The sequence below is a fragment of the Peromyscus maniculatus genome, chromosome 20 (genome assembly GCF_049852395.1).
Source record: "Peromyscus maniculatus bairdii isolate BWxNUB_F1_BW_parent chromosome 20, HU_Pman_BW_mat_3.1, whole genome shotgun sequence".
NCBI classification, from domain to species: Eukaryota; Metazoa; Chordata; class Mammalia; order Rodentia; family Cricetidae; genus Peromyscus; species Peromyscus maniculatus.
In genome coordinates, this window is record NC_134871.1 from 51,499,962 (window position 1) to 51,518,803 (window position 18,842).

Below are 18,842 nucleotides of genomic sequence, written 5' to 3' on the forward strand. Positions count from 1 at the left end.
AGCTACATAGTGAGTTTGAGGCCAGCCTGGGCTACAGGAGACAAAAAAGAATCTCTGTCCTCCAAGTGTATCGGTGGAGAAGAGTGATTGTTATGTAAACATAAGGTAGAAACATCAGTTTCTATATACTTCTATGTAAATGTATGAATTTCCTAGTGTAAATGTACCTGTCCATGCTCCCTACAGGGAGTATGGCTCTCCCCATAGTTTAAATGGCTGTGGTTATATTTGGGAATTATTGTTTGAATTCAGAATGACCCTGCCTTGGTCACTATTGAATATTTCTCTTCATTCATTCAAAGTTGGTGCGCAAGAAACACGTGGTGTTCTGCTTCCAAGATGCTCTCGTGAGACACACCTCCTTGGTCACACAGCTGGTAGCTCAGGACCAGAGAGTCTGCATCCATTTCGTACGCGTGCTTTTTGGTGAGCTTCAAAGGGAAAGCTGGCGTGAACTTGGCATGTGTAGCGTATGTTTTTCCCTTGGGGGACTTGGAATGATGCCTTAGATGTTTTGTGTTAATGTGACAGTTTCCTAGCAAGTTGCTTGGTTGTAGTCTTAGCAATGTGACCCCCTTTCTAAGCTACGTGAATCATTTCATGGTAACTGCCCTTATTAGCTCTAAGAGGCTAGTGAAAGTGCAGAGATAAACATGGGAAGTGGGTGATTCCTCTTGTACAGTTGAGGTTCCTCTCAGGATCAGAGGCCTGGAATGGAGTCGGCTGACCTTGGATGTGATCCCAATCAAGTTGTTTTCCTTTTCATATGCCTTGATTTCTTTACATGGAAAGTGAGGTGGTTCCTTCTTTGATATGATTACGGTGTCCAGTGGATTGAGTCCTTATAGGGAGGAGGGTTAACATGCAACTCCTTGTGTTGAGGCTTTTCCCGGCTGACATAGGAGGATCTTTGAAGAAAATAACAGGCAACATTTATTTTTTTTGCCTTTAGATGTGTCAGACTGCAGAGCATACAGTCTATTTGCTGTGCACATGGACTATCATCATCTTTTAAAAGTTAGACTGGACGTTGAGAAGCCTAGGTGTCGCGGAGGGTAGGATTTAGCAAGGGCATTACTTAAAACTGCTGGCTTTAGAATGATGCTTGCCTTTGTAGAACTGTTTATCCTGAAACAGCGCTGTTAATCAACCTTTTTCTTGCTTCGCTCGGCTCCAAGGACTGTTAAGCAATGTGGAAGACGGGAGTGTAGCAAACCTCTGTATTGAAGGTAAGGTGTACCTACTGAAACTATGTGTACCTGCCATTCAGACTGGGGAGCATTGGCCCGAATTGCAGCCCTGGTTGTTGAGGCTGTAGTGAAATTGCCCACTTTGAAACATAGGAGGGAACTCAATCAGATTTAAAGTAGTTCTGCGGTTTTTCTTGAGCATCAACTCTTTGCTAAATCCTGCATTTGGTATTAGGGATATGTAGATGGCTAAGATGCGGCACCTGCCTTCTAAGAGTTTATGATCAGGAGAGGAGATTGACTGCTAAGTAAGTGGGGTTGATGGGTGCTGTTACAAAGGCATGGATGCTGTGCCGGGCATAGTGGTGTATGCCTTTAATACCAGCATTCTGGTGGCAGAGACAGGAGGGTTTGAGGGTTTGTGGGCTTGAGGCCAGCCTGGTCTACATATTGAGTTCCAGGACATCCAGGAGTACATAGAGAGACCCTCTCTCCCTCCAACACCCGCCAAAAAAAAAGGAAGGAAGGACGGCATGACCAGCACTTTTTTTTTTTTTTCAAGACAGGGTTTATTTGTGTAGTAGTTCTGGCTGTCCTGGAACTTGCTTTGTAGACCAGGCTGGCCTCGAACTCACTGAAATCCACCTGCCTCTGTCTCCCAAGTGCTGGGATTAAAGGCTTGCGCCACCACTGCCCTGCTCAACACTATTTTTTTTTTTTAAGCTATGTGTTCATGCCTGTAATCCCAGCACTTGGTAGGTAGAGGCAGAAGTATCAGTAATTCAAGGTCATCTTAGGCTACCTACTGAGTTTGAAGCCATCCTGGGCTACATAAGGACCTGTTTCAAACAAACAATAGGGGTGGAGAGATGGTTCAGTAGTTTAGAGCACATGTTGCTCTTGCTGAGAACCTGGGTTCAGTTCTTAGCACCTACATGGTAGCTCACAACCATCTGTAATTCCATTTCCAGGGAATCCAGTGCCCTCTTCTAACCTCTGAAGGCACTAGGCATATGTCTTAGGGTTTCTATTGCTGTGAAGAGGCACCATGACCACAGAAACTCTTATAAGGAGATCATTTAATTGGGTAGCTCACAGTTTCAGAGGTTCAGTCCATTATCACAATGGCAGGGAGCATGGCGGCGTGCAGGCAGACATGGTGCTGGCAAATTAGCAGAGAGTCCTGCATCTTGCAGGCAACAGGAAGTATTCTGAGACACTCCGTGGTATCCTGAGCATGGGAAACCTCAAAGCCCGCCCCACGGTGACACACGTCCTCTAACAAAGCTATACTCCAACAAAGCCACACCTCCTAGTAATGCCATTCCCTATGAGCATATGGGGACCAGTTACATTCAAACTACCACAGCATGCATATGGTACACATTATATATGCAGTCAAACACTCATAAGCATTAAAACAAAAACAAAAACCCTAAAAACTTCAAACATTAAACAATTCAAGCATAAAACTATTTTTCAAAAATTACATCTCATGTAAATTTCTTTAAAATTGTTTAAATTTGATTTTTAGCTTTAAAACTTTATTTATTTGTGTGTATGTGGGTGTGCCATGTGCTTCCAGGAGCTGGAGTTATAGTGAGTTCCCTGGTATTGGTGGAACTAACCAAACTGGTCCTCTGGAAGTGCAGTAAGAGCGCTTAATGGCTGAGCCATCTCTTCAGCCCTTATTTATTTATTTATTTATTTGTTTGTTTGTTTGTTTATTGAGACAGAGTCTTTCTACATAGCGCTGGCAGTCCTAGAACTCTGTATGTAGACCAGGCTGGCCTGAAGTCATAGAGATACTCCTGACTCTGCCTCCTGAGTGTTGGAATTAAAGACATGTGCCACTTGAGGCTGGAGAGATGGCTCAGAGGTTAAGAGCACTGACTGCTCTTCTAGAGGTCCTGAGTTCAATTTCCAGCAACCACATGGTGGCTCACAACCATCTCTAGTGGAATCTGATGCCCTCTAGATAGAGCACTCATACATAAAATAAATAAATCTTAAAAAAAAAATAGAAAAAAGATATGTGCCACTATACATGGCCAACCCTTTATTTTTAGTTTTTAGTATGTTTATTTAATGTGTGCGTGCACGTGTGCCATGTAGGCTTATGGAAGTCACAGGACAACTTGCAGGAGTCATTCTCTCTCTTTACCATGTGAGACCAGTGGCTTTACACAGATTGTCGGGTTTGGGGCAGGTGCCTCACCTGCTGAGCCATCTCGTCAGGCCTCCCATAGATTTCCTGAAGGCTGTCTGCAGACAGGTGGTGGTTAAAGTGGAAGTACATGTGTTTACCTCTAACGGTAGAGAGAGACTGTATTTATTAGTCAGGGTTCTCTAAAGGAACAAAACGTATAGAAAAAATATAGGATGTATTAGAACGGCTTACAGGCTGTGGTCCAGCTAGTTCAACAATGGCTGTCTACTAATAGAAGGTCCAAGAATCCAATAGCTGTTTGGTTCACGAGGCTGGATGTCTCGGCTGGTCTTCGGTATATGCTGGAATCCTGAAGAAGTAGGCTTCAGTGCCAGTGAAGGAATGCACTTGCCAGCAAGAGTCAGAGTAATCAGGCAAAGGGAACAAGCTTCCTTTTCTTATGCCCTCTGTATAGGCTACCAGCAGGAAGTGTGACCCAGATTAAAGATGGGTCTTCCCACCACAAAAAAACCTGGATTAAAGGTGTATCTTCCCACCTCAAAGATCCAGATTTAAAAGTAGATCTTCTCACTTCAGATGATTTAACTTAGAAAAGAATCCCTTGTAAGCATGCCCAGCCATCTGGGTTTTAGTTCAGTTGTAGTCAAATTGACAACCAAGAATAGCCATCGCAAGTCCACCCCTTGTCAACTTGACACACAGTCATGTCTCCTTATGTCATGCTTAATTTCCAAATGAAAACAATCATCAGATCATAATTATGCTAATTAATTATATATATGATATAACTATCCCATGTAAAATTACAAATGTGTTATATATTTAACCGGATCATAGTTAAACCTAAAATATAACTGTATAAACTGACCACATGACAGATCCCTCTTATTGTCAAGGCGAAGGTTTTTATTGTAGATATGAGAGAGAGAATAGCTAGAGGCATCTGGAACAGTGTGGAGCAGAGCAGAGCAGAGAGAGAGAGAGAAGAAAGGAGAGAGAGATGTGGGGAGAGGGAACAGGGAGAATGGCAGGGTTCTAAGGAGAATGAGCAGCTGGGGGAAGTCATGAGCTGGAGGGAGTTTAGGGTAGGGAGGAGGTGAGAAGGGTTAGTATACTAGCATGGACTTTGAAATGTGCAGCAGGTCCTTGTGATACTGAAGGAGCCGGGAACCCAGCATGCGCTTTGCTATGCTGATAGGTGCCACAGGTAGTCGTATGTCCCTTCTGCCAGAGGTAAGGGAACGACTCCTTTTGGTGGAGGGGACCAGTTTCATAAGTTCCTGAGGAATGCTGGCCTTTGTCTAACCACCAGAGATCCTATAGTCCAGGTTGCTCTTATTTCTAGAGAGGTGGACCGCCTTTGGAGTTTGGGGATTGGGAGTTTCCTTTGGACCTGATAACTATTCCTTGTTCAACCTCAAGCACATTATAAATTTAGATGGCAATGTCCCTCGAGGGACAGGAACTCAACTTATTTTATGTTTTCTTAGATATAAAGGAGCAAACTCCAAGGAAGGAGAAAAGCAGTTAAAATAGAGTAGTTCCCAGCCCTGGCTTCACAACAGATTTACTAAGAGACTCCAGCCATGGACTCACATTTTATATTAAGAAAAATGATTTTCAGGGGTCATTGAGACCCCTTTGTCATCAGAGAGTACGGGTGATGACAAAGCCTGATGCCCTGAGTTCAATTCCTAGGACTCACATAATGGAGGAAGAGAACTGACTCCCAAAGGTTGACTACACACACACACACACACACACACACACACACACACACACACATGCGCACGCACGCACGCACGTAATAAAATGTTTTAAAAGGCAAAATATATATAAATAGGAAAGCATATATAAATACATAAGGAAATTCAACTAAAATACATTTTGAGATACATATATATGCTTACATTTGTGCACATTTAAGAGTTGTTCACATGGAGTACTTGGGGCCAGGTGTGGCGGTACATACCTGTAACCCCAGAATTTGGGGAAGATAGAGGCAGGAGGACCAAGGAAGGGTTCAAGATCAAACTTGGCTACATTGTGAATTCAAGGCCAGCCTGGACTACATCAGAACTTGTCTCAAAGCGAACAATAAATAAATGAAAAATAAAGATATCTGGCTTCTTTGTAGAGACTCTCATTTAATGGTCTGGGATGGGACTGGATTCTGGCTTTTCTTCTTTTTGTTTTGGTGGTGCTGGGGGTTGTGATAAGCAGGTGCTCCACCATAGCCATGGCCTCAGTTCCATATTAGAATGTTTTAAGAGCCTAGGTGATTCTGGTGCGCAGCCTGAGTCAGGAACTGCCAATACAAAACAATAAATGTTGTCGAGTGTAGTCTAATGATAGAGACAGAGAAACTGATAGCAACTGCCACAGGCAAATTACCGTCGTGCCCTTAGCTTTAGTAGATGGGCCGTGATAGCGGGACTGTGGGTGTGTGGTTGTCTTCCGGTTTGTAATGCTGTTGTGTCTCCTCAGTCCTTATCCAGCTCACCACCCAGCTGAAGCTGGAGCAGATCATCCATTGCCTAGTGAACGAGTGCCACAGAGAAGTGAGTATGTAGCTGTGGGTCCTTGAGACCCCTCAGAATCCTCAGGTTCTGTCAGAGCTCAGTCAGCCCTCCTTTGAGTAGGTGGGGAAATTGAACTCTAGAGATTTGCCGAAGGCCCCACAGCTGGTGCCAGAGCCGGAGTATGGCCCTGAGGCTTCCGATCCTGCTCTGGCACACTCAGCAGCTTCCTTCTACTTTCAGTATCCCAGATTCTGCTGCTGTCCGGAAGAGCCTCATAGTGCCTGTGCGGTCATCCCATAGCCCGTTCTCGGTGTCTTCCTAAACACAGCGCACAGTGCGGTCATCCCATAGCCTGTTCTCGGTGTCTTCCTAAACACAGCGCACAGTGTGGTCATCCCATAGCCCGTTCTCGGTGACTTCCTAAACATAGCGCACAGTTCTTTGATAAATTTATCGAGGAATAAGTTCTGTGTCTGAATTCGGTATTTCCCCTTGGTTTTGAGTTGTATGCATGACTTGGTATCAGAATCTGAAGCAAATCTTGTACATGCATGTATAACATGCTTTCTTTACCAGGCTAACAGCCACTTAAACAGTATCTTTTGTAATATGCCTAAGACTGAGGGATAATATCAGAGCTACCTTTTTTTGAGATGAGATCTCACCATGTAGCTTTGGCTGGCCTGGAACTTGATGTGTAGATCGGACTGGCCTTGAATTCATGGAGCTCTTCCTACCTCTGTCTCTTGAATGTGGGATCAAAGGTGCATACCACGACACCCAGCTTAGAATCACTTTTTATTTATTTTTCAGAAGGAAGACAAATGTTTACCTTAACCTCATCAAGAGGAATGTTTAATTTTATATTGTATTTAAATTAGATAATTATTTTGTATGTGATTAATTAAACATAATTATATGTAAATACTCATCATGATGATGCCATTAACACTTACTGAACACTTGTTCTGTGTTAGGCACTGTAAGGTGATTTGTATGCAAGGTCTTTTTCTATCTTTTTCTCTTTTTGAGATAGAGTCTTCCTGTCTGTTGTCCAGGCATTGAACATTCAATCCTCTTGCCTCAGCCTTCCAAGTGCTGGCATTTTATACCACAATACCCAGCTTATATGAAATATCTTTTTAAATTAAAATGAAGATTTTATTTTAATGCATATGAGTGTTTTGTCTGCCTGTATATCTGTGCATCACATGCATGCCCTTGGAGACCATTGGGAGTTGTAGATGGTTCTGAGCTCCCATGTAGGTGCTGAGACTCAAACATGGGTCCTTTGGAAGAGCAGCTAGTCCTCTTAACCACTGAGACATCTCTCTAGACCCCCTCCCCCTTTTTGAGACAGGATCTTATTAGTAGACCAGGATGGCCTTGGACTCAGAGATCCCACACCTCTGTCTCCTGAATGCTGGGATTAAAGGCATGAGTTGCCATGCCTGGCCTATGTGCAGTATCTCATCCAGTCTCATCAGCAAACGTAGGAGAACACTGCTGCTGTTGTTTTCCACCAGAAGAGCCTATGCAGTGGAAAAGGTTGCTCTCCCTGTAAAGCACAAAACATTGTGCTTGCCACACAGAGTGTTCAATAAGAACTGAGCACAGTGGTACAGCCTCTTATACCCAGTCTCAGCTGTATAGAGAGTTTAGGCTAGCATGGGCAACGTGAGATCTCAAAAAACAAAACAATTAAGGTTTGCATCTATCATAAGGTCAGTAAAATAAAAATGATTACTCAAGTCATGTAATATTCATTATGCTGGGGATATAGTTCAGTGGCATAGTGAAGTCCTGTTTTCAATTCCCAGTACTACATCCACAAAAAAGTTCAATAATGGTAGCTAAAATATGTAGGTATATACATTTAGAGTCTGTGTTTTATCTTTATGAGGTTTCTAACTCTTATTTTCCAGTTTCTGGCTCTAAAGGAGGCCAAAAAAAACACCTATTTATATATTTTGCATTTTAAAACATTATGTACATACATATGTACGTGTGTGTGTGTGTGTGTGTGTGTGTGTGTGTGTGTGTGTGTGTGTGTGTGTGTATAGACTGATCAGGCCTAGGACTTCAAGCATGCGAGGCAAGTGTTCAACCACCAAGCTACATCCCCAGCCAGAGTATGTTGATATTAATACAGTTTAGTACTGTAGTTGTTTTGTTTTGTTTTTTGTTTTTACTCTTTGATCTTTGGGGGCCCGCTACCCAGCTCCTAAATAAATACACAGAGAAATATTTTTAGTTATGAATGTCCAGCCTTAGCTTGGTTTGTTTCTTGCCAGCTTTTCTTAAATTATCCTGTCTATTTTTTGCCTCTGGGCTTTTATCTTTCTCTATTCTATATACTTTTCTTTCCTTCTTATTCCGTGCCTGGCTGTGTGGCTGGGTAGCTGACTCCTTCTGTCCTCTTTTCTTGCTCCTCGACATTCTCTTCCCAGATTTCTTTCTTTCCTTTTTCTTCTTTCTTTCTTTCTTTCTTTCTTTCTTTCTTTCTTTCTTTCTTTCTTTCTTTCTTTCTTTCTTTCTTTCCCTCCCTCCCTCCCTCCCTCCCTCCCTCCCTCCCTCCCTCCCTCCCTTCTTTCTTTCTTTCTTTCTTTCTTTCTTTCTTTTCTGAAATGGGTTTCTCTGTGTAGTTTTGCGCCTTTCCTGGAACTCACTCTTTCTATTTATTCTTTCTCCTGCCAGCCCTGCCTATCCTTTCTCCTACCTAGCTATTGGCCGTTCAGCTTTTTATTAGACTAATCAGGTGTTTTAGATAGGCACAGTAACACAGCTTCACAGAGTTAAACAAATGCAGCATAAAAGAATGCAACCCATCTTTGCACCATTAAACAAATAGTCCACGGCATAAACGAATGTAACACATCTTCAACTGATATTCCACACCAGTGTGCTAAGCTGGGCACTGAGGCCTCAGAGAGGAATTTGACTTGGTCCTTTCCTCCAGGAGCTCCTAGTTGAATGGAGGAGATGGAGACTTAACTAAAGCTAATTGTGAGAGAGACATGCATAACAGGCACTAACTTGGGGAGGTCAGCCATGATTCCGACCGCATGTGCTCACTCTCTTTAGCTGTGTAGCATGCCCTCCATGGGAAGCAGCCTGGCCACCATGACTCTTCTTGGCAAGCTGGTGGATGCCATCCCTGGTTTGGCGGATGAGCTGGTAATGGAGCACGGTGAGTTTCCTGTGGAGAGGGTGGCTTCTCCCCTTCACCTCCTTTGTATTTACTGTGCATGCACACTCGGGAAGGCATTGCTTTCCTTATGTACACTTTAGTTTTGTTTTTTGTTTTGTTTTGTTTTTCATCTGCAGAATGTGTTCTATATTGGTCAGTTTGAAAAAAAGCCAGTTTCTTGACTCTGGTCTTTTTGTTTGTTTGTTTGTTTTTTGTTTTTGTTTTTGTTTTGTTTTGTTTTTCAAGACAGGGTTTCTCTGTGTAGCTTTGCACCTTTCCTGGAACTCACTCTGTAGACCAGGCTGGCCTCGAACTCACAGAGGTCCGCCTGCCTCTGCCTCCCGAGTGCTGGGATTAAAGGCATGCGCCACCACCGCCCGGCTGGTCTTGGGTTTTTTTTTTTGTTTGTTTGTTTGTTTTTTTTTGTTTTTTGTTTTTGATTTGTTTTATTTTTGAGATAGGGTCTTACTGCATAGTCCAGCCTGGACTCAAACACACAGTTTTCCCTCAGTCTACCGAGTACTGGAATTAGAGGTGTGCACTACACACGTGAATTAGGGGCCTATCATGACCTCCCTTTTGGGTGGAAAGGTAACTTCATTCTGGGACACGGAGGCACTCTTACATTTTATTTACTTAGAATATGAAGGTGCACACTTGTGTGCAGGTGTGCATGTGTTTCAGAGTCTGTGGAGTTCAGAGAACAGCTCTTGGGAGTCATTTTCCTCTGCTAGTTTGTGGGACCCAGAGACAAGCTCAGGTTTTCAGGCAAGCCCCTCTACCCACTACTCACAGACTCAGAAGCAGCTAAAAAAAAAAAAAATTAGTGACATGCAAATCTGTATCTCCTAGAGGGTTATCCTTTAAGTGTTGACCTTCTGTTTTGGTTGTACATTTAGGAAGCATTTATTGTAGGGAATTTAGGAAATCACTATTACCTCACTGAAGGCCGGAAGAGAGTATCACATCCCCCGGAGCTGGCGTTATCAAGGTGGTGTGAGCCCCTTGATATGGGTGCTGGGACCTGAACTCAGGTTCTCCGTCTGAGCACTAAGCGCTCTGGAACTCTGAGCCACTTCTCCAGCCTCTAGTTTGGAGTGTGTGGTGCCTGACTCGAGACCCCTTGTTTGTGGCTGGAGAGGTGACTTTAACAGTTCGGAAGACAAGTTCCGTTCCCAGCACCCACATCCCGCAGCACACAACTGCCTGCAGCTCTGGATCTGACCCCCTCTTCCGCCCTCCTGCGGCACCTGCTGCCCTCTGCCTTCCCAGGCCCAAACCCGCCCACAGGCACAACATTAAAAATAAAACTTGGAAGATTTCTCCTTGCTTCTTGGTTGCTTTCTGGACAGGCAACTTGATGGAGCATCTATTGAGAGGCTTGGTTTACCCCAACGAGGGAGTGCAAGCTTCCATCTGTTACCTCTATGGGAAGCTCTACTCCTCGCCCGCGGCGGCTGAGATGCTTTCAGGCCATTTCCGGGAGAAGCTGTGTCCCCTCTTCCTTTCCACCCTGGACAACGCCCAGACAAAGGAGCTGCAGTTCAACTGTCTGGGTAAGACCGTGTGTTGGAGAGTCAAGGAAGAAGCTCTTGACTTGGAGGACTTAAGACGTGGGCTGTAGCAGGTGCAGCGGGGTTTTTTGCTGCATTGGAGAGAGCAGAAGGCAAGTTTGGGAGAGAGGAGTCGTAGAGTGTGTGCGGGGTGCTAGATTTGGTGTGGGACCTTAAGAATGTTGTCTTTGGCAGAAAAAGATGGAGGAAAATAGAAGGTTTTATTTTCATCTCCCATATAGTCACTTTCCTAGTCAGAAAATCCTCTATGCTTTCTTCTGGCCTCCAGGGTGAAGTTCAAGTTTCCCTTCTTGTTACATAGGCTTCTTCTTCCTCCTCTTCTTTGTCCTCCTCCTCTCCCTCCTCTTCCTCCTACTGCATTTGAGACAATGTCTCAGTATATGGCCTAGGCTGGCCTTCAACCCTGTCTTCCAGACTTGTGGCACCATGCCTGGCTGTGTGAGGACTTTAGGAGTCTCAGTATAGCCTTCAGGTCTCTTGTCCTGCTCCTCACGTGAATGTACATGACCTGGTGGATGCTTCTGAGTAGTGAGCTGTCTGTTGACACTGTGGGTTGACACCGTGATAGGTGACTGAGTGTGGGCTGGCTTCAGAGCAGGAGCCAGAGGGAAAAGTGTAATCTACCGTGACAACAGCTTCTTGTCACAGTCTATGCCAAGAGCTGTTAGGAGCAGTCCGGCCACTCCGTGAGTATCAGTTCTGAGCCAGGCTGTGTGCTAGACTCTTGGCTAACAAAGATGATCAGCCCCAGCTTCTTTCCTGAAGGAACTCACAGGCCATGTGGAGGACAGACATGGATGACTGGAATACAGTGTGGTACCCTGACATAGAGATACAAAGAGGATGAGGGGAGCAGAGGACAAGAGAGACTTTAGGGAAAGATGCTCAGACTGAGGCCTGAAGTGTGCGTGGGAATTGGAGGGAGGATGAGGATGTAGAAGTCACATGGGCAAAAGTACCAGGCACGAAGCAGCCTAAATGTGGACCTTGTGACAGGGCAGTGTTGGAGTTAGAGCGTCAAGAGGGGCATTGAGTTGAGATCCTGGTTGTTCCCAGAGCGGCCTAGGTAAAGAAGAGGTAAATCTTACTTAATAATACATTTTAAATCCTATCTCTTCTCTGGAGCTTTCTCCCTAAACAGGTATGCAGTTATGTTCTTTTTTAAAGTTTTTTTTTAGATGTATTTATTTTTATTCTATGTGTATGGGTGTTTGCTTCTCTGCATGTCCAGGTACCACATGCATGAAGTGCCTGCAGAGGCCAGAAGAGGGAATCAGATCCCCTTGAACTGGAGTTATAGATGGCCACTGTGGGCGGTGCCTCCTCTGAGTAGGTGGACCTGGGCCGTAGGAGAAAGCAAGCTGAGAAAAGCCTGCAAAGCAAGCCTAGGAAGCAGCATCCTACGTGGCTCCTAACTGTGGTCCTGCTTGAGTTCCTACCCTGACTTTCCTCAACAGTGGACTCTGACGTAGAAGTCTAAGACAAATAAACCCTTTCTTCCGCAAGTTCCTTTTGTTCAGAGTTTATCACAGCAACAGGAACCCAGACCAGGACACAATCGAATTCCTAGACTCATAGGCCTTATAGTTAGTAGATTCTTCATGGGTGCTTGTGGGAGAAAGCTGGGTTGTAGAAAGCAAACTGATGCCTAAGGATTCTAACCATACTTCATGTCTACAGAGAAGTCTCTCAGGATGTCTGAGGGGCCCTCTTGGGAGGACTCTGGTGCCCTTCTGACCTCACCCAGCCCCTCTGCCTCCTAGGTTTGCTAAGGCAGTTGTTGAAGTACGATCTCCTCGTGTCCGTGATCATGAACAAGTCTGTGCTGGCCGGGAATGCTGAGAGCGCTGAGCGGCCATCAAGAGAGACCTCTCTGCCTCTGGTGCTCAAAAAGGTAGTGGTGGGCCAGGGATCGTAGCTCAGCCATACATCATGTGGCTTAGCATGTGAGGCAGGAGGGTCAGGAATGCAAGATCATCCGGGCCACATGAGATCTTCTCTCAAAACAACAACGACAGCAGTAACAAAACAAAAAACAACAACAACAACAATAAAAAAAACCAAACCCTTAAAGAACAAAGCAAAATCAAAAACAGCTTCCCTCAAAACAGCCAGGTTTTGATGAGACACTTTAGTTGTGAGAAGACCTCTAAATTTACAATTGTCTGACCTGAATTCCTACCTTGGCTTTGCCTCTTCTCGTCTGTGTGGCCCGGAGTTTGACGGTCTGCTGAGAGGACTCATCAGACTGGACTGAGTGTTTAGTTAGATGGCAATAACTTGTTACACAGAAAGGCTGCAAACAAAATTGAAAAGGGAAAAGGCACATGTGGGGAGGTCCAAGGGAAACTGGACAGAGGTTTCTAGAGTCCTCTTCCGGGGTGCTATAGCTCCTCCAGCCGTTCATTGTGAAAACAGCTGGGAAATGTTGCCTACTGAGGGGGGTCTTTATGTTCTAGAGTTTTGCCTGAAGCAGGGTGGTCACGAAGGTGCTCTCTGCCTCCCCTAGCCTAAGTTTCTGGGCTCCCAGAAGGACAGCGGCTCCTCAGCAGATTCATGTTCATATAGTTTAGTCGAGGTTACTCTCATTGGTTCTGGCACGAGCAGGGACCCTCCAAAAATCCCGAGTTCAGTTTGGCAGACACGTCTCCCCAAGAGCAATAGCCTTAGGCTAGTTACACTAACTCTTTTTGACACACTCAGAAAAGCGGAGACCAGAGTGGCGGAATCTTCTCTCCTTGCGTCACGTGACTGCAGCAAATGCCCAAGCCAGAGAGGAGGAGCTTTTGCTAATGAATCCCTGTTTCTGAGTTGGTGTTCCTTTGAGAATTGTCACTGGTGGGGTTCCAGTTCTTCATTCTGTTTTTCACTGTGTTAGTCAGAGACTCATTTCCACAATCTGTAATTGTGCCTCTGTTGCCGGGTACTATGACAGGGGAGCCCTGATGATTCGGGCTTCTGCCTGAGCCCCGTAGGTTGGGGCCCCTGGTCTTGTTGATGTGACTGGGACACTTTTCACTCTTTTTCCAGTTTCTGCTCTCCAGAGACGAGATCCTGCAGGTGGCTAGCTCCCACTGTATAACTGCGGTGCTGGTCCACTCCCCTGCGAAGCATGCTGTTGCCTTCATTCATGCTGACATCCCAGGTATGGGAAAGCTCTCACCGTCCTCTCTGGGGCCTCGAGAATTGTGACTAGAGCCGTGAGGTCGCAGCAGCAGCTCTGTCAGAAGATCTCGGATGCCTCACCCTGGAGGGACCGGGGCAGGGCTGAGATCAGTTGTCTGTGAAGCAGCCTTCCTCGTCTCTGAGGGACTTGAGCAGTTTCTTACTGATTGTCATTCATTTGACCTTCAGTGTGACAGAAAGACCCGGGACAAGAAGGGCAAATGTCCGTCTGGGAGCTTTGAGGGGCCAGGAAATAAGCCTTGCGATTATTGCCGATGTCAAATATTTTGGTGCCTGTCCTGGCTATTTTACTTTTTGTGGTTCAGGGTTTCAAACCAGGGCCTTGCACACGCTAAGCAGGCACTCTGTCACCACGTGTCACCAAGCTGCACTCCAGCCCATCACTATTTTATGGTTTAGGAAACTGATTTTTTTCCTAGAAAAGATACAAACTTACATATATACATGGAGACAGTTACACGGTACTCACCAGGCCAGTGTGAGTAGATACGCCTTTTTAGAGGAAGCAGGAAGATGTGGAACGCACTCAACTTTGAAGGGTTGTAAATGATAACTGAGGAGAATTAAGTTTCAGGGAAGGGAAATGATATTACAGATCAACAAGAATAGTCATTGGCAGAGATGTGATGTGTAGTGGAGACTGATTCTCAAAGCTCCCTCTTTTAAATTGTGCTGGTGCCCATCTGCCCTTCCTAAGAGTTTGAAAACCTGAAGTTCCAGTCTGCCGAACAGAAATGGCCTTCACTGTTCCTGTGGCTTTTTCTGGTCCTCAGTTTACCCATCTGTTAAAAAAAAAAAAAGAAATGCCTTCGTGACCCTGAGAACACTTTGAAGGTTTATCTGCGAATTGGCAGTTTCTGATGCAGACGGGTGTGTGGGCAGACACAAGGAGAAAGAAGGGATAGAGTTCAAAGTTCCCATGTCATTTAAAGGACTGTGACCTCCAGCTGTCATTTATTGTCTTCTCACTCCTTGGCCAGAGTTCCTCTTCGAGCATCTTTCATCCTCCAGCGAAGTGCTTGTGTGGTCCAGCTACAACTGCTTGATCCTCCTGGCAGAAGAACCACTCTTCTTTTCCAAGTGCCACACCGTGTATGGTTGGTAGTGTGGGCCCTGCGCCGGGTTCATGGCCAGCAGTTTAAATTGGGTGCTGGCTGCAGAGTCGGTGGAGGGGCTGGCATTCACTTTAGGGGGTGGAGCTCAGACTCATTCCATATGCAAACACTGATATCTAGGCGGTCCTGTTGAGACTCTTCGTCAAGGGAAGGCCAGTCTTCTTAGCCGCTAAGTAAATTCTAGCTGCACATCAAGCACTGCGGTGATATTTTGTGTGTGCTCTAACAAATAAACCTTGTCGGGAGATCAGAGTGTAGAGCTAAGCCACTAGTTAGCCATAGAGACCAGGTGGTGGTGGCTCACACCTTTAATCCCAGAATTTGGGAGGAAGAAGCAGGAAGATCAGGAGTTCAAAAACTCCTGGGCTACAGAGTGAGACACTGTCACACAAAAATCTCTCTCACATGCTTGGTTTCCTTCTCTTCCTCTTCTCTTCTCTTCTCTTCTCTTCTCTTCTCTTCTCTTCTCTTCTCTTCTCTTCTCTTCTCTTCTCTTCTCTTCTCTTCTCTTCTCTTCTCTTCTCTCTCTCTCTCTCTTTTCTTTCCCTCTGAATTTCTCTTGGTAGGCTGGTCACTATGGCTCTGGCCTGCAGAAGACCTTGCTTGGGAATGTGGCTCTAATGGGCTCTGGCAGGGCTGACTGGACTGACATGACCCATGCTATCTGTCCCAAGTGCTATGGAGAAGTCCCTACTTGAGAGGTGACCAGTGTCCTGTCTGCTGAGTGTGTGTGACTTTGTGCTGGCCCTTTTCTCTGAGCCCCAGTGCCTCCATCTGGAGAGGAGGGGCTGGTGAGATGTCTCCTTTCGGCTTTGGGAGTCAAGGCCAGCCATGCTCGCCCAGTGGGACAGTGCCTGCCTAGCACTGGAACTCAGGCTGTCACTTAACTAGACTGGGCAGCTACATTGCTGACCTGTTGGTTAAATAGGGCCCTCCAATCACTCTGCCCATTGACTTCACCCTCCCTGTCTCCTCTGCTCAGAGAGTCCAGTTTGAGCAGGACACAGTGGGGCTGGCCTGGGAGGGAGAGAAGGGGCCTTTGGTGGAGCTGGGAGAAAAGAGATTTGGTGGCTGGAGAGATGCTCAGTAGTTAGCAGCGTGTGCTCTCTTCCAGAAGATCCATGGACAGGTTGCAACCACTCTTCCTGGTTAGATTTTTTTGTCAACTTGACACAAACTGGCATTTGGAAAGAGGGGACTCAACTGAGAAAATACCTCCATCCAGATTGCCCGGACACAAGCCTGTTGGGACATTTTCTTTTTCTTTTTCTTTTCTTTTTTCTTTTCTTTTTTTTTTTTTTGACAGAGTTTTTCTGTGTAGCCTTGGCTGTCCTGGAACTCTCTCTGTAGACCAGGCTGGCCTCGAAACTCAGAGATCTGCCTGCCTCAACCTTCTTAATGCTGGGATTAAAGGCGTGCACCACCACTGCCCGTCCAATTTTTGGGTGCTGTTTCTCATCTATGTTGGGTACCAGACTGGGACCAGGAAGTTTAGAAATACATATAACATGGTCTCTTGCTCCCAAGAAAGGAAGAGAGGTGTGAATAGGCAATTTTAATACAAGTTAATTCAGAGTCTCCTAAACAGCAAAAGGGGCTCCTGGGGGACACAGTTCACAGCTCTTCCTGGATGGAGATGGAGGGCTTTCTGGAGGAGCAGAGGCTGGACCTAATCTTCGAGGAGGAAGGGAGTGTGCCAAGTGGGAAAGATGTGACTTAATCAGTAGGGGTCAGTAAATCCCTCACATGCTTGAGTCTGTGTGGATGTAGAGGAAACAGAAGTAAATAGATGAGGGCATGTCCTTGGGTCTCCACCCCCCCCACCCCCCATGCTGGTGCTTGAGCCCAGGCCTTTAGCACGAGGCAAGCATTCTATCACTGTATGATAGTCCCCGTCTTATGGCATCCGTTCAACCTTGTCAGGGTCTTTTCATGAGGGTCCTATAGCTTGTAGGTTCTGTTTAGAGTATATCACCCCTCCCGGGTGGTTAATGGAGGAACCACAGAGCACCGACCCCTTGTCTGTGGTCTGTTTTCCCGAGGTAGGGATCGAGGCAGTGGTGAGGAGCCTCCAGGGAAGCCTGCAGATGACCAACACAGAGCTGCATAAGCAGGGTCTGCTGCTCTTTGCCGAAATTCTGACTCGGTAAGCAGAGACGTGGGGGGTGGAACTGGAAAAGGAGAGGGGAGACATTTATTCCTGGTGGGCCCGGGGATGATTCATTCCCTCGTTTCTCATCTACCATTTCCTAGGCAGCCAGAAGAGATCAGGCTGTTCACAAGTTCAGCCTTGTGCAGAGACGCCAGCCGTGCCCTCCAGGAGGCGGTGAGCAGCCCCGTGTTAGATGTGGCCGCGGAAGCTCTCAGGGCCATTTCAGCTTTTCTGAGGTGAGAGGCTGAGGCAGGCTGAACCGAACATGCCTGAGGGGCCGTGGAGGCCAGGGAGTTTCTAGGGAGGCTTTCTTGTATCACTGTCCTCACTATTATTTGTTGTTACTGTTGTTTTGTCGAGACTGAGTCTCCTACTGTAGCCCAGGCTGGCCTAAAATTCACTCTGTACTCCAGGTTGACTTCAAACAATAATTTTTCTATCTCTGCTTTTTAAGTGTTAGGATTAGGCATGAGCCCCACACCTGATTTCTTCAGTTCCTTCCTCCTTCCCTTCCTCCTCCTTTTTTAAAAACTTGAGACGGGGTTTTTCTATACAGCCCTAGCTGTCTTGGAACTCACAATGTAGACCAGGCTAGCTTTGAACTCACAGAGATCGTTTTGCCTCTGCCTCCTGAGTGCTAGGATGAAAGGCTTTTGCCACCATGCCCGGCTTCTGTTTGGTTCTTTCTGGGGAAAGGTCTGATGTAGTCCAGGCTGGCCTCAGAGTTGCTGTGTAGCAGATGATGACCTTGAATTTCTTAGCATCCTGCCTCAGCCTTCTGGGTACTGGGATTATTCAAGCATGTCCCACCTCCATCAGCCAACTGTGGTTTGTGAAGCAACATTTGTTGCTTCGCATCCTCTCAGCCCCACATCGCCCACCAAGCCCCCCTCTCCTTTTCAAGGTCAGTTAGCTGTAACTTTATTTTTACATTGTAAAGGTTGTTAATATTTATAGTAGCTTCCTTATATTTAAATCTTTGTGATTTGACTCCAGGGTGGTTCTAAAAATTGAAACAAAAAAAAATAACATTTACATTACAATAACTTGAGCCTGTCTCTCTTTCCTTTTGTGGTTCCTTGGATTTGAATCTCTAAATCTGGAGCATGAATCCCAGGGTGGATGAGATGAGTAAACCCACAGGGTGCCAGAGGCGTAGACCGAGGGAAAGTGACAGCAGTTAGGCCCCTGTGCAGAGGCAGACGTCTCCCACGGGAGGTCTGTGCTTCTGGGAGGCAGGAAGCGGCTTTCACGCAGGTGGTGGTATTTGAGCTGTGCTAGGAGGGATGAGGGAATGCGGGCTGTGGAAGGATAGGGTTGGAAGCACAGCGTGTGTGTGTGTGTGTGTGTGTGTGTGTGTGTGTGTGTGTGTGTGTGTGTGTGTGCAGCCGTTAGCGCTGTTAGCAGGCTACAAGAAATGAGCAGCACCAGAAACGCTGTTTGGTCCGAATTTCCGAGAGAGTTGGGGAGGGAGGTGAGTGAGTCCTTAATATTTTAATATTTGCATGATGCTGAGGGATTGACTCTGTCCCCCAGAATGTCGACTGAAGTGGTCCCTCTGAGCTGGAAGGGTTCGGAAGCTCTGGGAAACACAGCTAGAAGGGAGAATGAAAAAAGTGAGGGGGCCAAAAAAACCCCCAAACAAACAAACAGCAACCAACAAATATAATGGGCCCGGGCCTTGGTGATCACTGTAGGGAAAAAGTTAGAGGTCCAAGATTTACATGGTGGTGCACCCCTGTA

At 46.0% G+C, this 18,842-nt stretch overlaps 1 protein-coding gene across 1 annotated transcript in view; it reads left to right on the forward strand.

Moving 5' to 3' along the window:
• Mei1 (meiotic double-stranded break formation protein 1) overlaps positions 1-18,842 on the forward strand; it is a 59,555-nt gene that overhangs the window by 773 nt on the left and 39,940 nt on the right. The window contains exons 2-11 of the mRNA XM_042264537.2: positions 303-426; positions 1,179-1,229; positions 5,848-5,921; positions 8,967-9,072; positions 10,425-10,628; positions 12,410-12,540; positions 13,677-13,791; positions 14,813-14,929; positions 16,994-17,093; positions 17,201-17,335. Of these exons, the coding sequence (XP_042120471.2) occupies positions 303-426; positions 1,179-1,229; positions 5,848-5,921; positions 8,967-9,072; positions 10,425-10,628; positions 12,410-12,540; positions 13,677-13,791; positions 14,813-14,929; positions 16,994-17,093; positions 17,201-17,335 (1,157 nt within the window). The remainder of the gene's footprint in view (positions 1-302; positions 427-1,178; positions 1,230-5,847; positions 5,922-8,966; positions 9,073-10,424; positions 10,629-12,409; positions 12,541-13,676; positions 13,792-14,812; positions 14,930-16,993; positions 17,094-17,200; positions 17,336-18,842) is intronic.